This window comes from Sminthopsis crassicaudata, chromosome 1 (assembly GCF_048593235.1).
Source record: "Sminthopsis crassicaudata isolate SCR6 chromosome 1, ASM4859323v1, whole genome shotgun sequence".
Lineage (NCBI taxonomy): Eukaryota > Metazoa > Chordata > Mammalia > Dasyuromorphia > Dasyuridae > Sminthopsis > Sminthopsis crassicaudata.
This window is the reverse complement of record NC_133617.1, coordinates 218,284,477-218,302,507: the sequence shown is the minus strand read 5'-3', so window position 1 is coordinate 218,302,507 and position 18,031 is coordinate 218,284,477. Positions and strand designations below refer to the sequence as shown.

Genomic DNA, 18,031 nt, shown 5'->3' with positions numbered 1-18,031 from the left:
CAGTTGAATTAGTTCACTTTGAATATAAATTCTTTTCATTTTTTAGGATACTTTGGTCCACAAAAGCAACAATGAAAGATACGAGAACAAGATTCCTGATTGTAGTGATACTATACTCAATATGAGTACCATTGCTTCAGCTATTGCTAATGCTTCAGTGAGTGCTGATTCTTCTCAATTAGCTGCTATGATAATGGCACTTTCAAATAAAAACAAACAGAAGATTTTTCTAGAAGCTAGTAATAAAGAGAGGGACTTTTCTTTTGTGAATCAAATGCTACCTAGTCATTTAGAAAGTAATGGAACCAATACATTTGATATGGAAAAATACCTCAAAAAAACAGAAGTTAGTAAATATGAAGGCAATTCTGATAACTTTTTGAGAACTGGATTATCAGGTTTTTTGAATTTTTCCTTATCCAATAAACAGACCACACAAGATTTTCTTGAAGTAGATTTACACACTGACAGTGTAAATGTAAGGGAAGCAGAAGAGAATCCAGATGTTATTTTTAGTAAAGAAACAGAAATAATAAGTCAGGAGTCATTTGGTATATCTGACTTAAATAAAAATATTGAAAAACACTGGGATAACAAACAGTTTATAGAAAATACTCCTGATAAAATGATGACTAAACATTTAGCACGCAAAACAATCTTGGCATTTGGTAGAAGTAATGCAAGAGAATCCTTAATGGATGATAGTACAGAAAATGATATTTCACTCAAAGCTAAATCTTCCTCATTAAAGCAGATTGCAAGCAAAGACATGAGCCCTCTAAATTCACTCCTTATTAATGGGGATAGAGAAACAGTTGATAAAATATTTTCCACTAATGCTGAAATACCAGATGTTGGTAGATGTGAAAAACCTATATTGATCCACACCCCAAAGCCTTGTAGTTATTTGCCAGTGAGGAATTCTACCACAATGTTGAACTGGACATCTACAGAATGTAAAGAAATACATGGTGGAGAAACCCAGAAGCGAAATGAGAGCAATTGTGAGCCACAGAGCAGTGACAGACATATGATCTTTGAAAAATCTTCTGCTATTGGTAAGTGTTCTTTTATACATGTGTGTGTTTGTGTTCTGTGATCAGTTTCACCACATTTCATAGTGGGTTTTTTTTCCTGTTTTCATTGAGGAACAAACCACTGTTTAACAAATTTGAAAGATGTTTCTCCTAAACGTGATCTACAGTGTTTAGAAGATAAACAGTTTAACTTCAGACTGTCAACTTCACCACTGATTCATTCTTCTCCTAGTGAAGTTTCTGAAACATCTATTTCAGGGTAAGTGTTTTTTGAAGTGTCGAAATTGTAATCCTTACATAGCTAGCTTTTAAGAATGTAAATTTTAAAATGTGCACAAATTTTGACAGAACCTTTATTTATGAAGATAAAAGAGAAATTTTTGTCTTAATTAGTAATCGTGATTTGATAAATAAAATCAGTTTCTAGGAATTAATTTATTTTCAGGGTCCACAGTAAATGATTCCATAAACTGTCTCTATACAATTATAGATCTGTACGAAAATCTGGTAATAACTAGTTTTTGAGTTAGTCTGAGAACTGAATGCTCCTGACCTAGTGTTTTGTTGTTTGGGTGCAACATTAAGATATATCATTTCACAGATATTACCAACATTACATAGAATTGTTGCATATTCAATTAACATTTTAAGCAGATTGCAGAAAAAGAGGAACCTTTTATAGTATTGAGATATTGCAGTTAGGTATAGGTATAGTTGATACAATGCAAGGTTTGGATTTAGGAAAACCTCAGTTCAAATTTGGTCTCAGACACTTGCTAGCTGTGTGACCTTGCACAAGTCATTTAATCCCATTTGCCTCAGTTTCATTGTATATAAAATGAGCTAGAGAAGGAAATAGAAGCCACTATACTATCTTTGACAAGAAAACTAATGTAGTCATGAATAGTTGGATATGATTAAGATGACTGAACAACAACAAAAGTTTTTAAAGAGCACACTGGGTAGAAAATAAATTCTTCATTAAACCCTATAAGTTTTTTTTGTTTTTGTTTTTTTTCCCCAGAAACACAATATTTATTTAACATTTTTAGATATTCTTTTCTGCTTGGCAGATTGATAATGAATTTTTTACATCTCTATTTACAGTGACTTAAAATTTTTTTTTTATTTATCTCTGGCAGATATTTACAAGGTCAACAGTAAATATATTTCACATTTCAACAACAGCATTAACCAGTTTCAGTAAGACAATTATTAAAATAATGGCTTACATGCACATGATCTTCAATGTGTGTCACCCTCAGTTCCAAAAGAATGAAGATTTTTACTGGTCCTAGGTTAAGGGACATCACACAGCAAAGATCTCATTTTTTAGATATTTATCTTGTTTAAACTTTCACCAGCAACAAATCTTAAATAGTTGGGCAGGCTAGTGCAACCATCAATTTAATGCTGGTGAAAAATAAGGTTTTTTTGTTGTTTATTTATTTTTAACATGATCCATATCTTTTCATCTAATAAAGATATTCTCAGCAAGGGTTTATTTACTGCTTCCTTTTCTATTAAGACAGAGAAGACTATACAATTCCAAAGTCATAAAAGTCCTTCAGAAACCTTAGCTCAGAAGAGCCAAACTAGCATGAGAAACAAGTATGAAAATAATCTTTTAACCATTAAAGATTGTATCTCTTAGCTAGTCAAACTGAATGTAAATCCAGTATAATTTCAAGGATAAGAATCAAAAAGATTCATTGTAAAGTATATTATTACAAATGTTAAAAAGACCACATGAGGGGCATACTTCTCTAGTAATAAAACTTAAAAAAAAAACCCTCCTAATGTCTAGAAAACAAACCTATTTATATAGCTTCAAAATGGTCTAGTTAAACTTACCAAACCATTAATCATTTTTCTAATTTCTCTGTTAAGGAAAAACAGTATGCAGAAGTGACTTGAGTACAGCATCTTATTTTCTTGATCACATTTCTTATTTTTAATAAAATGACTAGTTAAAATGACAGATTTAAGAGTAATAATCCAATCAGCTCACATTATACATAAATAATTCTTAGCTCAAGATAATTATAAAGAAAAAAAAATCCTGAGTAATTACTCATATAGATTATAGGTGAAGAAATTACCCATTTTACCAATTACATTCCCCATTATGCCACAAACAAATCTAGCAGAAATGTTTGTGAGTGCTGATTTAAAGAGGTCCATTTCTGTGACTCTCCTGTGGCATGTCACATTAATAAGGTGTTTTTTGGTCCAGATCTGATTTCATCAGTGTAGTGATGAGGTATGGAGACCTCCTTGAAGGTTGATGATGAGTTTTTTGTTTTTAACAAACAGGAATCTTTGGGTCAGCTGTTCAAATTTTTTTTTTTTTTTTAATGATTGCAAAGGATTGGATGCAAATTAGATGCCCATCAGTTGGGAATAGTTAGACATTATGGCATATATAATCATATCTTAGTGAACTATAAAAACATAAAGAATTCAGAGAAACATGGGAAGAATATGAACATTATTGTGAGTGAAATAAGATACTGACTTTTAAGATCTCTTCTAGTAGTTGACAGATATGAAAAAAAATTAATAATTTTTTATCATCTTCTTAATTCCAGGCTATGATGATTATATATGTGATATATATGATTATATAGATGATGATTAAATAAATAAAGTAACAAAGTTAATATTAACAAATTAGTCTCATTAAGGGGGCTGTTAAAGTATCTTTCCATTTGTATGTGACTTCCATGTTTTGTTTCTAGAAATATAAAGAAAGATTTTGACTTACTTTTTACTATACAAGTTCTTCTGAGGTACCATATTATTAATATTTCCCAACAACTAAAAATACTTGTTTTAATTGCCTAATACCCTTATAAAGTGCATTTTCCATTTGTCCTTCCATTATGACAGTATATTATTAAAGGATCATTGTAATGGACCAGAATGTTGTGGTTGTTCCCATTTAAAATTGACTTTGTTTTTATTACTGTGGTAATTATTATACCCTTTTGACTCTTCTTCATACACTCTAAACAATGTCTTATTTCTTTACCTTTTTTGGTACTTGTCATTTCTTATAGTAGTATTTCATTGTATTCTTGTGACAACTTAAGGTAATAAAAATAAAAATAAATGATATTTATATAATGTTTTAAGGTTTCCAAAGCTGTTTATAAATATTTAATGTCATTTGATCTTTACCACAACCCTGGGAAGTAGATGCTATCATTATGCATCCATGAGAAAACTAAGGCAAACAGCTTACTTGACTAGCTCACATCAAATAGCTAGTATATGTCTGAAGTCACATTTAAACTCACGTCTTCCTGACTCCAAATTCAGCATTTTTAACTACTGTAATATAGAGATAGAGCTGGGAAGATCCACAAAGACATCTAATCCAAGCCCTTTATTTTATAAATTTATTTAGCTATTATGTAGTTGTAAGAATTTTCCTTTATTTTTTGCTATCAGAAATAATACTGCTGTATATATTTTTTTGGTACTTCAATACTTGAGCATTTCTTTGTTGCTGTCAATAAGTTTGTTGGAGTATAGTTTTACAGTTATAGTTTTAGTAGTAGAAATTTAAAAAGATTTTAAAAGATTATGAACAATTGAATAATTTCCTTTACATGATCCTAGATTGTTTTGTAGAGCGGTTCTATATTTCATAATCTGTTGAACAGGGTAATCAACTTATTTGTTTTCTTATAACCTTTTTAGCAGTTTTCCCATATATAATATTTTTGAAATTTTTTTGCACTTTTGCATTTTACCGTCTAGTAGTTATATATTTTCTCTGCTCAAAAGAAAACATTTGAAATGAGGCCTTAGAAGTCTTAAACTTTCTATTGATTAGTCAGTTTCTCATGTTCTACTTGTTTAATCAATATTAGCAAGATTTTTCTAGCTTACTGCATGCATAAACTACTGATCAACAGATTTTCCTAATCCGGGTTTCTTTATTTCTTTGTCTATTTCTGTTTATTAATGTTTTGAATTCATTAGTAACAGTGACATATGGGGGGGGGATAAGTTCATTTTTCTGGTACCTTCATGTTATAATTTTGGGAAAAAATTTTTTTAATACCATAAATGGTTAATTTGCATGTAATGAAGTGGTTGATTTTTATAAGTAGAATTTTTAGTCAATCTGAAGCTTTAGATAACATTTTTTACTTAGCTTGTAGAATAGGAATTTTCAGCACATTTAACTATAAAAGAAATCATTTGATCTACCTGTATAGATTATTTCTTTTGTTGTTGTTTCTTTCAGGTTAGTGTTTTACAATGAAGACCACATAGAAATGAGAGTTTAATTTTAATTTGAGACAATTTAAAGCAAACTTGGTAGCTTGATAATTTTTGTCACACTTTGCCTGTTTGTATTAATTGTTGTGTAAAAAGTCTGTAGAAATTTAGATGTCATACTTTTGAAATATGAACAATTAAGATTAATGGCAGAAATTCTCGGGATATTGAATAAAGATCACCTACTTGATGATACCTAGGTTTTCCTTTTTCTTTCAGATTTGAATCAAATTTTCTTAGCTCATCAATACATCTTCAAAAACCTCATGATAGTATTTTATCTCAGTCTGTATATTCAAGTCCAAGTATGGCTCGGTTAACTTATGTCTCTGTCCATGATAGTGTGGTTGGTGATATTTCTGGAAACAGTCAGGTAATATGCTTTGTGGTAGTTACACAATTACTGTTTTATACCTAAAATCATAGATTTTACAGAATTTTGTAAATGAAAATGACCTTAAAAATCATGGAAATGATATGTTAAGGTTTATATTCAGTTTCCGCGGAGAAAGAAAAGCATTTGAAATAGTAATGTGACAACAGAAAATTATTTGGTTTGGAAAAGATAATTTACATAGGTATGAGCTGAGTTTACATGCCAAGTTATGCATTCACGGTAGCACAAATGAATGTTTTTTGTAGTGTGTAAATTTTTTAAAATGTAAAATAAATTTTAACATGGAGATGTTATCTGATTGATACAAGGACACTCTCTCTGTATACACACACACACACACACACACACACACACACACACACACACACACACACACACACACACACACCCCTTCATCTAAGAACCCATATAAGTTTATTAGGATAATTTGATTTTATCATGTACAGTTTTTCTGCAATTTGTTCTAAATACAATTTTTTGTTACATTTAGAGTGATGCTCCTAGTGAACTTAGTACAACAATTGTTCGAGCCAGTCCAACTCCTTTGGAAGAGCAAGCTGTAGAAAATGTCAAAGAAAAGGAACCATTGCAAAATGGTGATAAAATCTCAAGTGTTGATCCAAGCAGTGTGGATAAGAACATAGAAACAGACCAACTTATTACTTGTGATGACAAAGTTGAAGATATACTATCAAACTCTAAAGTTTCTGAAAACTCTTCTCTTAGAAGCACCCAGCAATTCACTCATGATGAGTTGGGCCAAGTGATTGAGACTTTACCAAGCAAATCATGTTTCTTCCATCCACCTTTGTCAGCTAAGATAGATACACCTGTGTCTTGCCAGGACAGAGTGACCCAAAGTCAAGAAATAACCTCTACACATATGTTACCACCATATAGTGGTTCAAGCAGCCACTTTCCATTACCTCGGAATACTTTGGGCAATCAATATGTGTCAGTTCCTCACTTTAACTCTCAGGGACCTGCTTCTGAAATGCAGTCTTTGTCTGGTGCAGTTCCCACACTCCTTAATAGAAATTCTCTTACCACACCACCATTTAATGCACAGCAATATCTGGGAACTGTATCAACAGGAAATGTTGCTTTGCCTCAATATCATATCAGCAGTTCTACGGTTTGTGGTCATTCAGGAGGATATCCTTGTAATACCATTCCAGGAGAACATATTCAGAATTCTGTTGCAGTGGGAATGTTTCTAGGACATAATGCTGGATCTGGATTATTGGGTCCTACTTCACTTTGTAATGCTCATTCTAATACTTTAAATCAGAATCTTTTAAGTACTGCAAAACTGTTTTCTGGGCTACCCATTGGAACTTATGGAATTGAACCACGGGAAACACAAATCGCATCAGGGTTTGGTAAGAAACTTTTTTCATTGTTATTAAGTTTGCTTAATGTAGGATTAGAATTGAATTATAGCTAAGTCATAGGATTTTTATGTATGAATGGACCTTTTCATAAATTGAAATTTTTGAAATTATGAATTTAATTATTAACAAAACAAACTGGGAGCATATAGAATAAAAGCTATACATAAGCCCTTAACATATAATGTATATCTTAACAGAGGAGAAAGAAATTAACAATGAACAAAAAATATCTTGCTTTTTTTTTTTTCTATCTGGAAATTCTATTTCTTTTGACTTTTCTTCATAGAATTGTAGTTGGTGTACTTATTAGTCTAAGTCTCATCTTTTAGAATTTTTATGTATCCTTACAGTTTATGTCAATATTAACATAACATAAATTATAATTTATGTGGCTAATCTCCAGTTGCTAGATATGTTATTTTCAATTTAATGCTATTATAAAATAGCATTATATAAAATAGTTAGTGAAAAATAGACCCTTTTTTTCTTTTCATGGTATTCTGAGACTGAGACTGGCCTCAGAGTCAAAAAAAGACTGGATTCAAGTCTTTTCTGTGTCATACACTGACCATGGGACCAGGCCTGTTCTCATTTCTCTTGGGGCAACCTGCCTAGTAAGTTGAAAACGGATGCTGATTTATATTGGTAGAGGCAATTTTTTCCTATAAATGAAATCCTTGAGTCAATTGGAAGACTTGAGTATTACTGATAATTTTCTTTCCATATTGTGCTCCAAAAAAATTCCTGCTCATTTGAAGTTTTGCTAACCAGTTTTATCTAGTCTTAATCATTAAAAAATGAGTGTGCTATCCCCAGTTATCCTGATCTGTATCTGGCCATTGGATTCAGATGGCTCTGGAGAGAACAATGAGGTTCTCTTGCATAGCCCTCCCTCACTTCAATCCAGTTCACTTGCATGTCATTGCATCACCTCCCTGATGTCATGGTATTGAGAATGAAGGACAAACATCAACAGTATAATATTCATTCTCTCTGAAAACTTCCTAAAGTAGAATGTTACTTTTTTTCCTACTTTTGCTTCTGTAGTTGTTATGAAACAGCATATATTAATTAGAATTTTTTGATTATTAAGGGATTTAAATGTCTTATTATAATTAATTATGTAATTATATTTCTTCCTTTTGAAAAAGATTCATCTTTTGACCTTCATTTCATTGTTGGGTATATATTTCTTGTCCCAAATTGCTTCCCTGTTGATTTTAGAGTTTTTCATTATACAATATCTTTGTATAATAAAATCTATTAACCTTCTCTTAAATAATTCTATTTGTTTGGGATGAATTCCTCTTTATATAGTTGATAAATATAAATATCTTTTTTCCTATTTTAAAAAAATTTAGATTACTTTTATAGTAGTAGACCAAACTTATATTTTTGCTGTTGAGATATTCAGCTTTCCTATCAGCTTTTGTTGAATAGTAATTCTATTCCTTAATGTTTTTAGACAATGAATTTATCAAGCATTAACATCAAATATGCATTAGGTTTGATTTCTGAATATTGTGTTTGGCTCCAGTGTATTTCTTTGCAAAATTTTTTATTCTGAATTTAATATTAATCTGCAAATAGAAATAACAGGAAATAAAGAATTAATTTTAATGTACCAGCTGTTAGCCTTTAACAGAATTAGAACAAATAAAATTTATAAAAATCTAAAAAACTTGGGGAAAAAAAATCGTTCTTAAAAATACTTGAGTTTTTAACCACATTTATTCATAGCAGAGATGACCAGGAGGATAGCCCATTAAATGTTTAGTTATTATTTATTGGTTTACATCAGGCTTAATTTGAAGTTGTTTCAGCATGGTCCAGTTGGAACTGGAAGGGACTTTAGAAATTATATGGTCCAACACTGTCATTTTACAGATGAGGAAATGGAAGTCTAGAAAAGTTAAATGTTTTTACCTAGGCCTCACAGGGAGTAGGAAGGATAAGACCTAGGATTTCAACTCTGGTTTTCTGATAACAAATTGAGTACATTTTCTTTTCTGATTCCATGCTTTTATAATAATCAAATGAAATAATATTTGTAAAGCTCTTAGAAGAATGTGGCACATTATAACCCATTTATAAACTCTTATTTCCTTTTCTTCCTCCTTCCCCTCTAATAGTTAGCATTTAAATAGTATTTTATTTGAGATTTACAAAATACTTTTAAGTTTTTATCACATTTGATCCTCACAACCACCATATAGCCCCACGTAACTAAGGTGGAAACTAAGGTTAAGGGAAATAAAGTGACTTGGCTCAGTCACACAGCTAACTGGGTGTCTGAGGCAGGATTTGAACTCAGATCTTACAAACTCCCAGTCTAGTACTGTATGTATTCTGTCACTATTTGAAATTACAAGAGAATACTTATTTCTATAATGTCCCTTGATCTTTTTCATGGTTCTTTTGATAATGAAAGGTACAGAGAAATGCAGATTTTGTGTATATTTTAGATCTTGATACTTTACTTATGTACTATTAGCTGATTTTCCTCTTTTGGCTGTAGTGTACAATTAATTACAATAACTAATATCTAGGTCTTTAAATTTGCAAAGTGCTTTATATACATCTCTTTTCAACTTATTATCAACTCCCCTGAAAAGATTATCCTCAAAGGTATTATCCCCATCTTATAGAGGGTTAAACACAATTTGAGAGGTTATAACTTGTCCATGATTACAAAAATATTATATAAACTTTACATATGTATACATACACATATAAATTTTACATACTATATGCACATATTTTATGTGCATAAATATGCTGTATTTAAGAATCTAAGTATTCCTTTTTGCTTTATCTTGCTGTTTTATTTCCTAGACGATTATATCATTTGCTGTTATATTTTGTTGCCATTACTTTTTTCATGAAGTAGACAGAGTAAACAACTATGTTTTATACTTGCCTTTTAATAAGAATGATTCAAGTGTTCATGATTAGCTAGGGGTTGAAAATATTTTCTGTTATTTGACATTTTAAACATAAATGTATTGTCTATCAAAGAATGAATGATGTTTTTATTTTTTTTATAATTGATGTTTATTCTGTAATTCTATAAATTCTAATTGGTCAAAATAAGTAACTTTTCTGATTTGGAGTTAAATATTTTTATATCATTATTAGGAACTAGGCCAGTGTCTTTTTTTCCCCCTACATTTCCTTACATCCCTTTATTCTTTTTAGAAATCAGAAGCATATTTATCTTACTGAAAGAAATGAGTATGCAGTTTTATTTCTTAGATTTGAAATAGGTTGTTCTTTTGTTTTACTTCTTTGATACAACTTTAGTTATTTTTCTTTATTTGTTAGTATATTGTTTTATTCTTTTTTTAGGTTTTTCAGGAGCAGACTGAACTTGAGTCTGACTTTCTGGTGGCATGGGCATTAACTGTAAATATGAAGAGAAAGGTTTTGCTTTAGTTGTATGTAGTTTTGATAATAGTCATCAATTTTGCTGGGTTTTTTTTTTTTTTTATAATTTTTTTCATTCACCAAATGATGTTTAGTTTTTAAAAATTCAGCCAGCCCTATACTTTTCACTGATCATACAATTATTTCTACTCTATTCATTTTGCTGAACAAATATTGCTCACTAATATGTACTTGTATCATCATTGACCCAGAATATGAGTAATTTTTACTTATATTTAATAATTATTTTCTGAACTTGTTTTTCCTTTTGGTATATACATTTGGTTGTCTACATTTCTCTTTTCTGGTATAGCAAATGTGTGATTGTTTCCTTTTCTCCTGTGGGTTTCCATTTCACAGGGTTTTGGATTCATAGCTTTTAGGAATTTCTTCTAGTTTAACTATCTTTTCCAAATGAGACAACTAAGTTAACCAGGGAAATTGGATATCTTGCTGAAGATCACAAAGGTCATAAGTAACAGAGCCAGGGGTTCAAACTTATGTCATTTGAATTTAAAGCAACCTGTCTCCACATGTTTTTAAAATACTTAGTTTTTAGCTTAAATTTTATTCCTGTGACTTTTTTATTTCTACATACACTTATTATATTCTTGTGATTTTTTTTTTTCTTTATAGTGTTATTTTAATAAATATATTGGTACTTTATTGGTTAAGTTTTACACAAGTAATCCAGGTTAATAGCACAACTTCCCTTACTTTTCACTACACTGTTTCTTGTAATAAAAATAGTTTATTAAAAACTCTTTATTAAAAATAATGGGAGAAGGATGTTTGGGATGGTAAGTTCATCCAAATAATTATTGGAGTCCAATCAGCTCTCTTGTCAGGGACTGAATATAACATTCCTTTGAAGTCCTTTATCAGTTACTGGAGTAGTTATGGAGAAATCTCCCCAAACTGAGTTTAGTCAGTGACTAGTACTGTTAAGAAGAGAATCTGTCTGATTGCCAGTTTTTAGACTGGCAGATTTTTGGTTTTTTTAAATAATAGCTTTTTCCCCCAAAAAAATATATGCAGATAGTTTTCAGCATTTACCCTTGCAAAACTTTGTGGTCCAAATTTTTCTTCCTTCACCAAAATTTCTCCCTTAAATAATCCAATATACATGTTAAACATGTGTAATTCTTTTATTCATATTTCCACAATTATCATGCTACACAAGAAAAATCAGATCAAAAAGGGAAAAACAATAAGAAAACAAAAAGCAAGGAAATAACAAAAAAGTGAAAAAACTACAATGTGATCCACACTCAGTTCCCATAGTCCTCTTTCTGGATGCAAATGGTTTTCTCCTTCACAAGTCTGTTGGAATTGACCTGAATCATCTCAGTGTTGAAAAGAGCTACATCCATCAGAGTTCATTATCACACAACCTTGTTGCTGTGTACCATGTTCTCTTGATTCTACTCACTTCACTTAGCATCAGTTCATATAAGTCTCTCCAGGCCTTTCTGAAATCATCCTGCTGATCATTTCTTATTGAACAATAATGTTCCATAACACTCATATACCATGACTTATTCAGCCATTCCCCAACTGATGGCCATCCCTCAATTTCCATTTTCTTTTTACTACAAAAAGGGCTGCCTCAAACATTTTTGCACATGTTGGGTCCCTTTCCCTCCTTTAAGATCTCTTTGGGATATAGGCACAGTAGAAACATTGCTGGATCAAAGAGTCTGCAGAGTTTTATAATCCTTTAGAACATAGTTCCAAATTGCTTTCCAAAATTGATCTCTAGGTTGGATCAGTTCACAATTTCACCACAATGTATTAATTAGGCAGTTTTTAGACTGGGATCTGGCTGAACTCAGTGTTCTCCAAATAACAATAAATAATGCATTGAATCAAATTTTGGGACAGTAGAGCCAAGAAAAAGAGAGAGAATTTTCTGAGTTTTTAAGATATCTAGGAAGTTGGCAGAAAGAGGTCTTTGTCAATGGAATAGAGGCAAGACCAGAACATAGTAGAGCACCAGCAGTGGGTCTTCAAGAAGGAGCTGGCTGCTTTTGGGATTCTTAACCCAGAGAGGGTAAGGGGTTCCAATAATTGATCAGGAAGAAATTACAGGAGACCCTTGTACGCAGCTAGTGATGATTGGGAGCTCATAATAAGTTATGACTATAAGCAGTTCTGATTCATACTTTCAGAGTAGAGAGAAAGACTTGGTTACAATGGAGCAGGAATTTTAGTCATAATTTCAGGGAGTTCTAGTGCTTGTATTTGCAAGGAAACTAAGGGCACTTCTTAGGTAAAGACCAGAATGCAGGCCATTAGAGCAAGTGATTTATACTACATTGAATGCACCAAAATCTTGAAGAACATGATAACTAATAGTGGCACACACAAAAAAATTAAAAGCCTAAAATTTGGCGCAGTGCTTCCCTACTTCCAGATAAGCTGAAGGTTATCTTCAACATAAAGTTCAGAATGAAGAAATAGAGTGAGATATTGAGTAAACAACAACAAAAAGACTTGACCTTTATAAAAAGCTATGAAGATGGCAGGGGAAGACCATCACCAGGGCATAAACTTTGGAAGAAGATAATGTGAAAGGAGCTACAAGGAAACCTGAAAAAAAAAAATTGATGATTGGACCCAAGGCCGACAAGAATTCTGGAAAAGTTAAAGTGGTAGGTATAGTAGAGGAAAAATTGTGAAAATAAATGAGAATGATATAAGGCACAATGAAAATAAAATTAATTAAAAAACATAAAATAAAATTAATTAAAAAACATAATTGGCCAAATGGGAAAAAGGTACACAAGCTCATCATAATTGTTAGGATTACAACTCAGGTTGTCTGGACAGCGACAAGGTGAGAACTCAGGTTATCTGGACAGTGACAAGGTGAGAACTCAGGTTGACTTGACAGTTCACTGGCTCAGACCTTTGGTTCAGGCCTTTAAAGGGAGTTTACACCTTAGGAATTCTAAGAGGAGCAAGTTCATTGGTGGAAGTATTTCCCCAAGCCCCATGGAGGATAAAAGAAGGGCAGCATTGGGTCTGAGAGAATCAACTCTGGGATACAATTGTGACGCCAGGCAGGCTGAAAGGAGACCAGTCTGATTTGGGGAAGTATAAGAGCTAGAGGAGATTGAGCTCCCAAGAAACCTGCGCACAGAGGAAAAGATTTTACAGATCTCTCAGAGAAGGATTATAATTGAGCAGAGGACCAGACCTCATAATTCAAGAACTTTACACATAATTCCTTAAAAAGCAGAATTGTGCAAGCAAAAGCTATTGACTCCATGAATTTTCGAGAAACAATAAAACAAAAGTCAAAAGAATATAAAAATAGAAGAAAATGTGAAATATTTCATTGGAAAAAAGCAACTGATTTGTAAAATAGATCAAGGAAATTTTTAAGAATGGAATATATGAATATATGAATACAAGAAAAGAGCCTAAATATTATTTTTTATTAAATAGCATTTTATTTTTCCAATTACATGTAGCCCTAAACTTTTATTTTTGTAAGATTTTTGAGTTCCAAATTTTTACTTCCTCCCTCACCTCTCCAAAGAGAGCAATCTGATGTAGATTATAAATGTACACCCATTTTAAATTTTCCTTATTACTCATTTTGTGAAAGAAAATTCAGAACAAAAGAATTCAAAAACCACAAGAAAGTAAAAGCAAACAAAAAGGAAAAAAAAAGTGAAAATAGTATACTTTGATCTGTATTTAGTCTCCATAGTTATCTGTTTGCAAATAACATTTTTCCATCTCAAGTCTTTTGGAATTATCCTAATAATGGAGAAGAGCCAATAACAAAAGAAATGTTGCAGTTTAGAGCAGAAGCTTTGGGGAGAAACATTGGATTTTTTTTTTTTTAAACTTGCTCAAAATTAACTCAATACTTAATTGCATCTGACAATATATAGCTGAGGTGTTGAACTCATGTGGGTATGAAACTCCCTAGGAACATTGGGTTAAAATATATAGGGATGTTTAGCAAATTGAACAAAAATATAATATAGCCTTGCTGATGTTGATTTATGGTTTTCTAAATCAGTTTGCTGGCTGGCATCCATTTCTATTTGAGTTACATCAGTGTATGACATTCTTTATATCAAAAAGAGGGAAGAATATTTTATCACCTCTTATATTAATGTGATAATTGTGTCCATAGTTTTCATGCATTTTCTATCAGTTTATAAAATCTTTGGTTATAGTGGTTGAACCTTTCCATTTCTCATTGCTTCTTACTATTTAATGAAAATTCATTACATTCACTTTAGAATCCCAATTTTAGAGCTGAAAAATACATAAGAGGTCATCTTGTTTGTTTTTTCTCAGCTTAGATCAAGATGTTAAGACCAAGAAGAGTTGAGATTTATAATCAGGGTCCTCTGATTCTAAATCTAGAATTGTTGCCGTGATACTCTGTTCAATGATTTTTCAGTCATTGGGCAACACTTAATTTCCAGTTCTTGGATGACATTAACATTTTTTTCTTTGATTTAATATTTTGTTATATATGATGCATGGAATTATATATGTTAAAACTGCAAATCTGAAAGTGTATCCACAAGTATTGAATGTATCTTGTCAAGTTATCCGCCTGTATTTTAGGCATTTTTGAAATTTCTCTTGCTACCTTTTCTTTTAGGCTTTTATTAGCATAGTTATATAAATGCTATTGGTTTTGATTTTGTACATATAGTAAAGCTATTAATATCTTCTCAATTTATTTGATGATTCAAGTCTTTTTAATATTCCATCATATCATTTGTAAATAAGAGAGAAGTCACCTTTTGACCATTGTTTATACTTTTAACTTATTATAGCTAGTATTTTTAGAATTATGTTAAGTAAGAATGAGGTGAGATGGCATCCTTGCTTTAGTCCTATTTGTTTTGGGAACATTTCCAGAGTTTCTTCATTGCAGATGAGCTTGTTTTTTTTGTTTTTTTTTTTTTCTTTTTTTTAAATACATGCTTTTGATCTGAAAGACTTTTCATATTATCTAGAATTTTTAATATTGTGTACAGTCTTGTCAGAGGCTTTCTATGTTAGAATCATGTATTCTTTATTGAATTTGTTAAATTTGTATACCATCTTTTGAACTTTCCCACCATCTCTGGCACAAATCTATCTTAGTTATAGTGTATTACTCATTTTGAGATGTGATTACACAGCTAGGATTTTACTTACCATTTTTGGCTTAATATTTTGTTGTAATGAACTATAGTTGGCAGCTTTGCCTGTCATTAATTTAACTATCCAAATTATATTTGTCTCATAAAACAGCATTACTTCTTGCTCAATTTAACTTATTAATTTGAATGGGATGTACATTTAAGCAAATCCTTTGGAATAGGAAGATAGTTTATTTTTTTGTGGGTGTTTTTATTAATTTGTTAGAGTGAATGTTTGGTTGTGTTTTTTTTTTTTTCATTTATAATTTATTTCTTAGTTGATTTTCTTAAAAGCCATTTGCATTAAATTTGGTGGTTGTATTGGGTTTTTTGAGGATGAAAGGAGACTTGGCTGCCTTTCAACCTTATATTCTGTTATCTTGGTTATAAATCCCATGGTCTGATTATTTTAAAAGTCATCTAGTCCACCTTTTTGACGCATGTAGCAGGAATCTCTTAAACATCTGAAAGGTATTCTTCTAAACTCTTCTAGCTCGTTTGTACTCCAAGCAAGCCACTCTCACTTATGTCCCTTTTTATGTTTAGGATAACATTTTATTATTAGAAATCATTATTACACTGAGTTGAAAAGATTCATGCTTATTTGAAGTTTTCTTTACAAGTTCTACCTAGCCTTAATCACTGAATAGGTGTGGCCTCAGTCAAACTGAGACCTGTTGAACACTTTAGCTTAAAAAGTCCAAGGTCTCCCACTAATCCAGGGTCATCTCCAGTTGTCCTAATCTATATCTGGCCACTGGGCCCAGATAGCTTTGGAGGGCAAAGTGAGGCAAGGGACCTTGGCACAGTCTCCCTCACTTAAATCCAATTTACTTGCAAGTCATGACATCACCTCCCTGATAACTTAGTATGAAATAGTTAAAAGATGGTTATATTAAGAGAGGGATTAAATATTATATTTGTAAAGTTCTTTTTTAACTGCTAGCTATTAGATTTGATCTTCTTAGCCTTGGAGGACAGACTTTTAGTATTGAATATTAATTTTAATAAGAAAATTTAGGTTTGATTTAAGGAAAAGCTTTGTTATCATTAGAGCTATCTAAAAGTGGAATATTGCAACTACCAGCTTTGGTTGTTAGTGAGTTACTTCTCAGTGGAAATCTTAAAGCAAAGCTGGATGAGAAATCATATTCATTGTGAAGGACATTATTTGTCACATGTAGATTTTACTAGTAGATCAATGATGTCTATGTCTCTTCCAACTTCAAATTCTGTTTCTAAAGATGTAATCTACTTGCTGTTTTTTGGCTTATGATTGTTTGGACTCACATGGATGGTTTTCTCCTTGTATCTTCACCTTGAAGCAATGTCCATCATCTCATACTTAGTCAAGTGCACTTTACTGGCCCTTGTTAAAATCATTTGACACAACCTCAAAGGCTTTCATTTCTAATTCCTAATCTATTATCTATAGATTATCAAATCTTCAGCTGTATTGTTGTTTCCACATAAATCAGAAGCAGGAATATTTTTAAAGATTTGATTAATTTTGAGAGATTTCTTTTACTAGTTTAGGGGAGTTGATGTCTATTTGATGTATAATCCTTCCCTCATCAGGATATTCCTACCCACTCTATGTAATAATTCTTTCAATTTCTCTAGCTAATTATGAATGGCTTACTTCCTTTTAGTCCCTGATGATTCCAGTCATTTTAAATAGAAGTACTTTGCCAACCTTAACTGTTATATAAATTATAATAATTATTGTCATCACTTCTTCAGCAATGAGAAGATGCTTCTCAGATTCTACCCTTTAAGAAGCATCAAAATATATACTGACAGCTCTGAAGTTTTCATACTCCTTCCATTCTTAGTTTTACATTATTTCCTCAAACTATTTACACAGGTTAGATTTCCTAGTTAACTTTTTGAATTTTTTTTTTTCTTTCCCTGGCTTTGAAGCATGTAGAACATTCTTAACCACCTAATTCTCTATAGTAAGCTGAAGTATTAAGAGAAGCATTCTTCTGTTCTCTTAGGGTGGTCATTTAGCATTTGTGAATATATAATTGGTATTTAATAGACTCTAAAGTATACCATAATGTCCCTGGAAAAAATTTCCCTTAATCATAATTCAACTGAGATCCTTATGCTTCACTATTGATGCCAATTCTTGTGGCTTACTTCTGTAGATAATTTCTTCATATTACTGTTACTTTAAATTCTAGGTCTTTTGCAACTTTTTATACAAAGCTTCCTCCCTTCCCTCTGTATCATACAATATAGACTCCTAGTTGGAAAGAATCTCATATGCCGCCTAAGCCACATTGAACAAGAATTCCTTTCACATTATGT

General features: G+C 31.4%; 1 protein-coding gene across 1 annotated transcript in view; it reads left to right on the top strand.

Annotated features, from left to right (window-relative positions):
* CEP192 (centrosomal protein 192) overlaps positions 1 to 18,031 on the top strand; it is a 164,431-nt gene that overhangs the window by 81,483 nt on the left and 64,917 nt on the right. The window contains exons 25-28 of the mRNA XM_074279226.1: positions 47 to 1,058; positions 1,149 to 1,296; positions 5,553 to 5,706; positions 6,221 to 7,112. Coding sequence (XP_074135327.1) covers positions 47 to 1,058; positions 1,149 to 1,296; positions 5,553 to 5,706; positions 6,221 to 7,112 — 2,206 coding nt within the window. The remainder of the gene's footprint in view (positions 1 to 46; positions 1,059 to 1,148; positions 1,297 to 5,552; positions 5,707 to 6,220; positions 7,113 to 18,031) is intronic.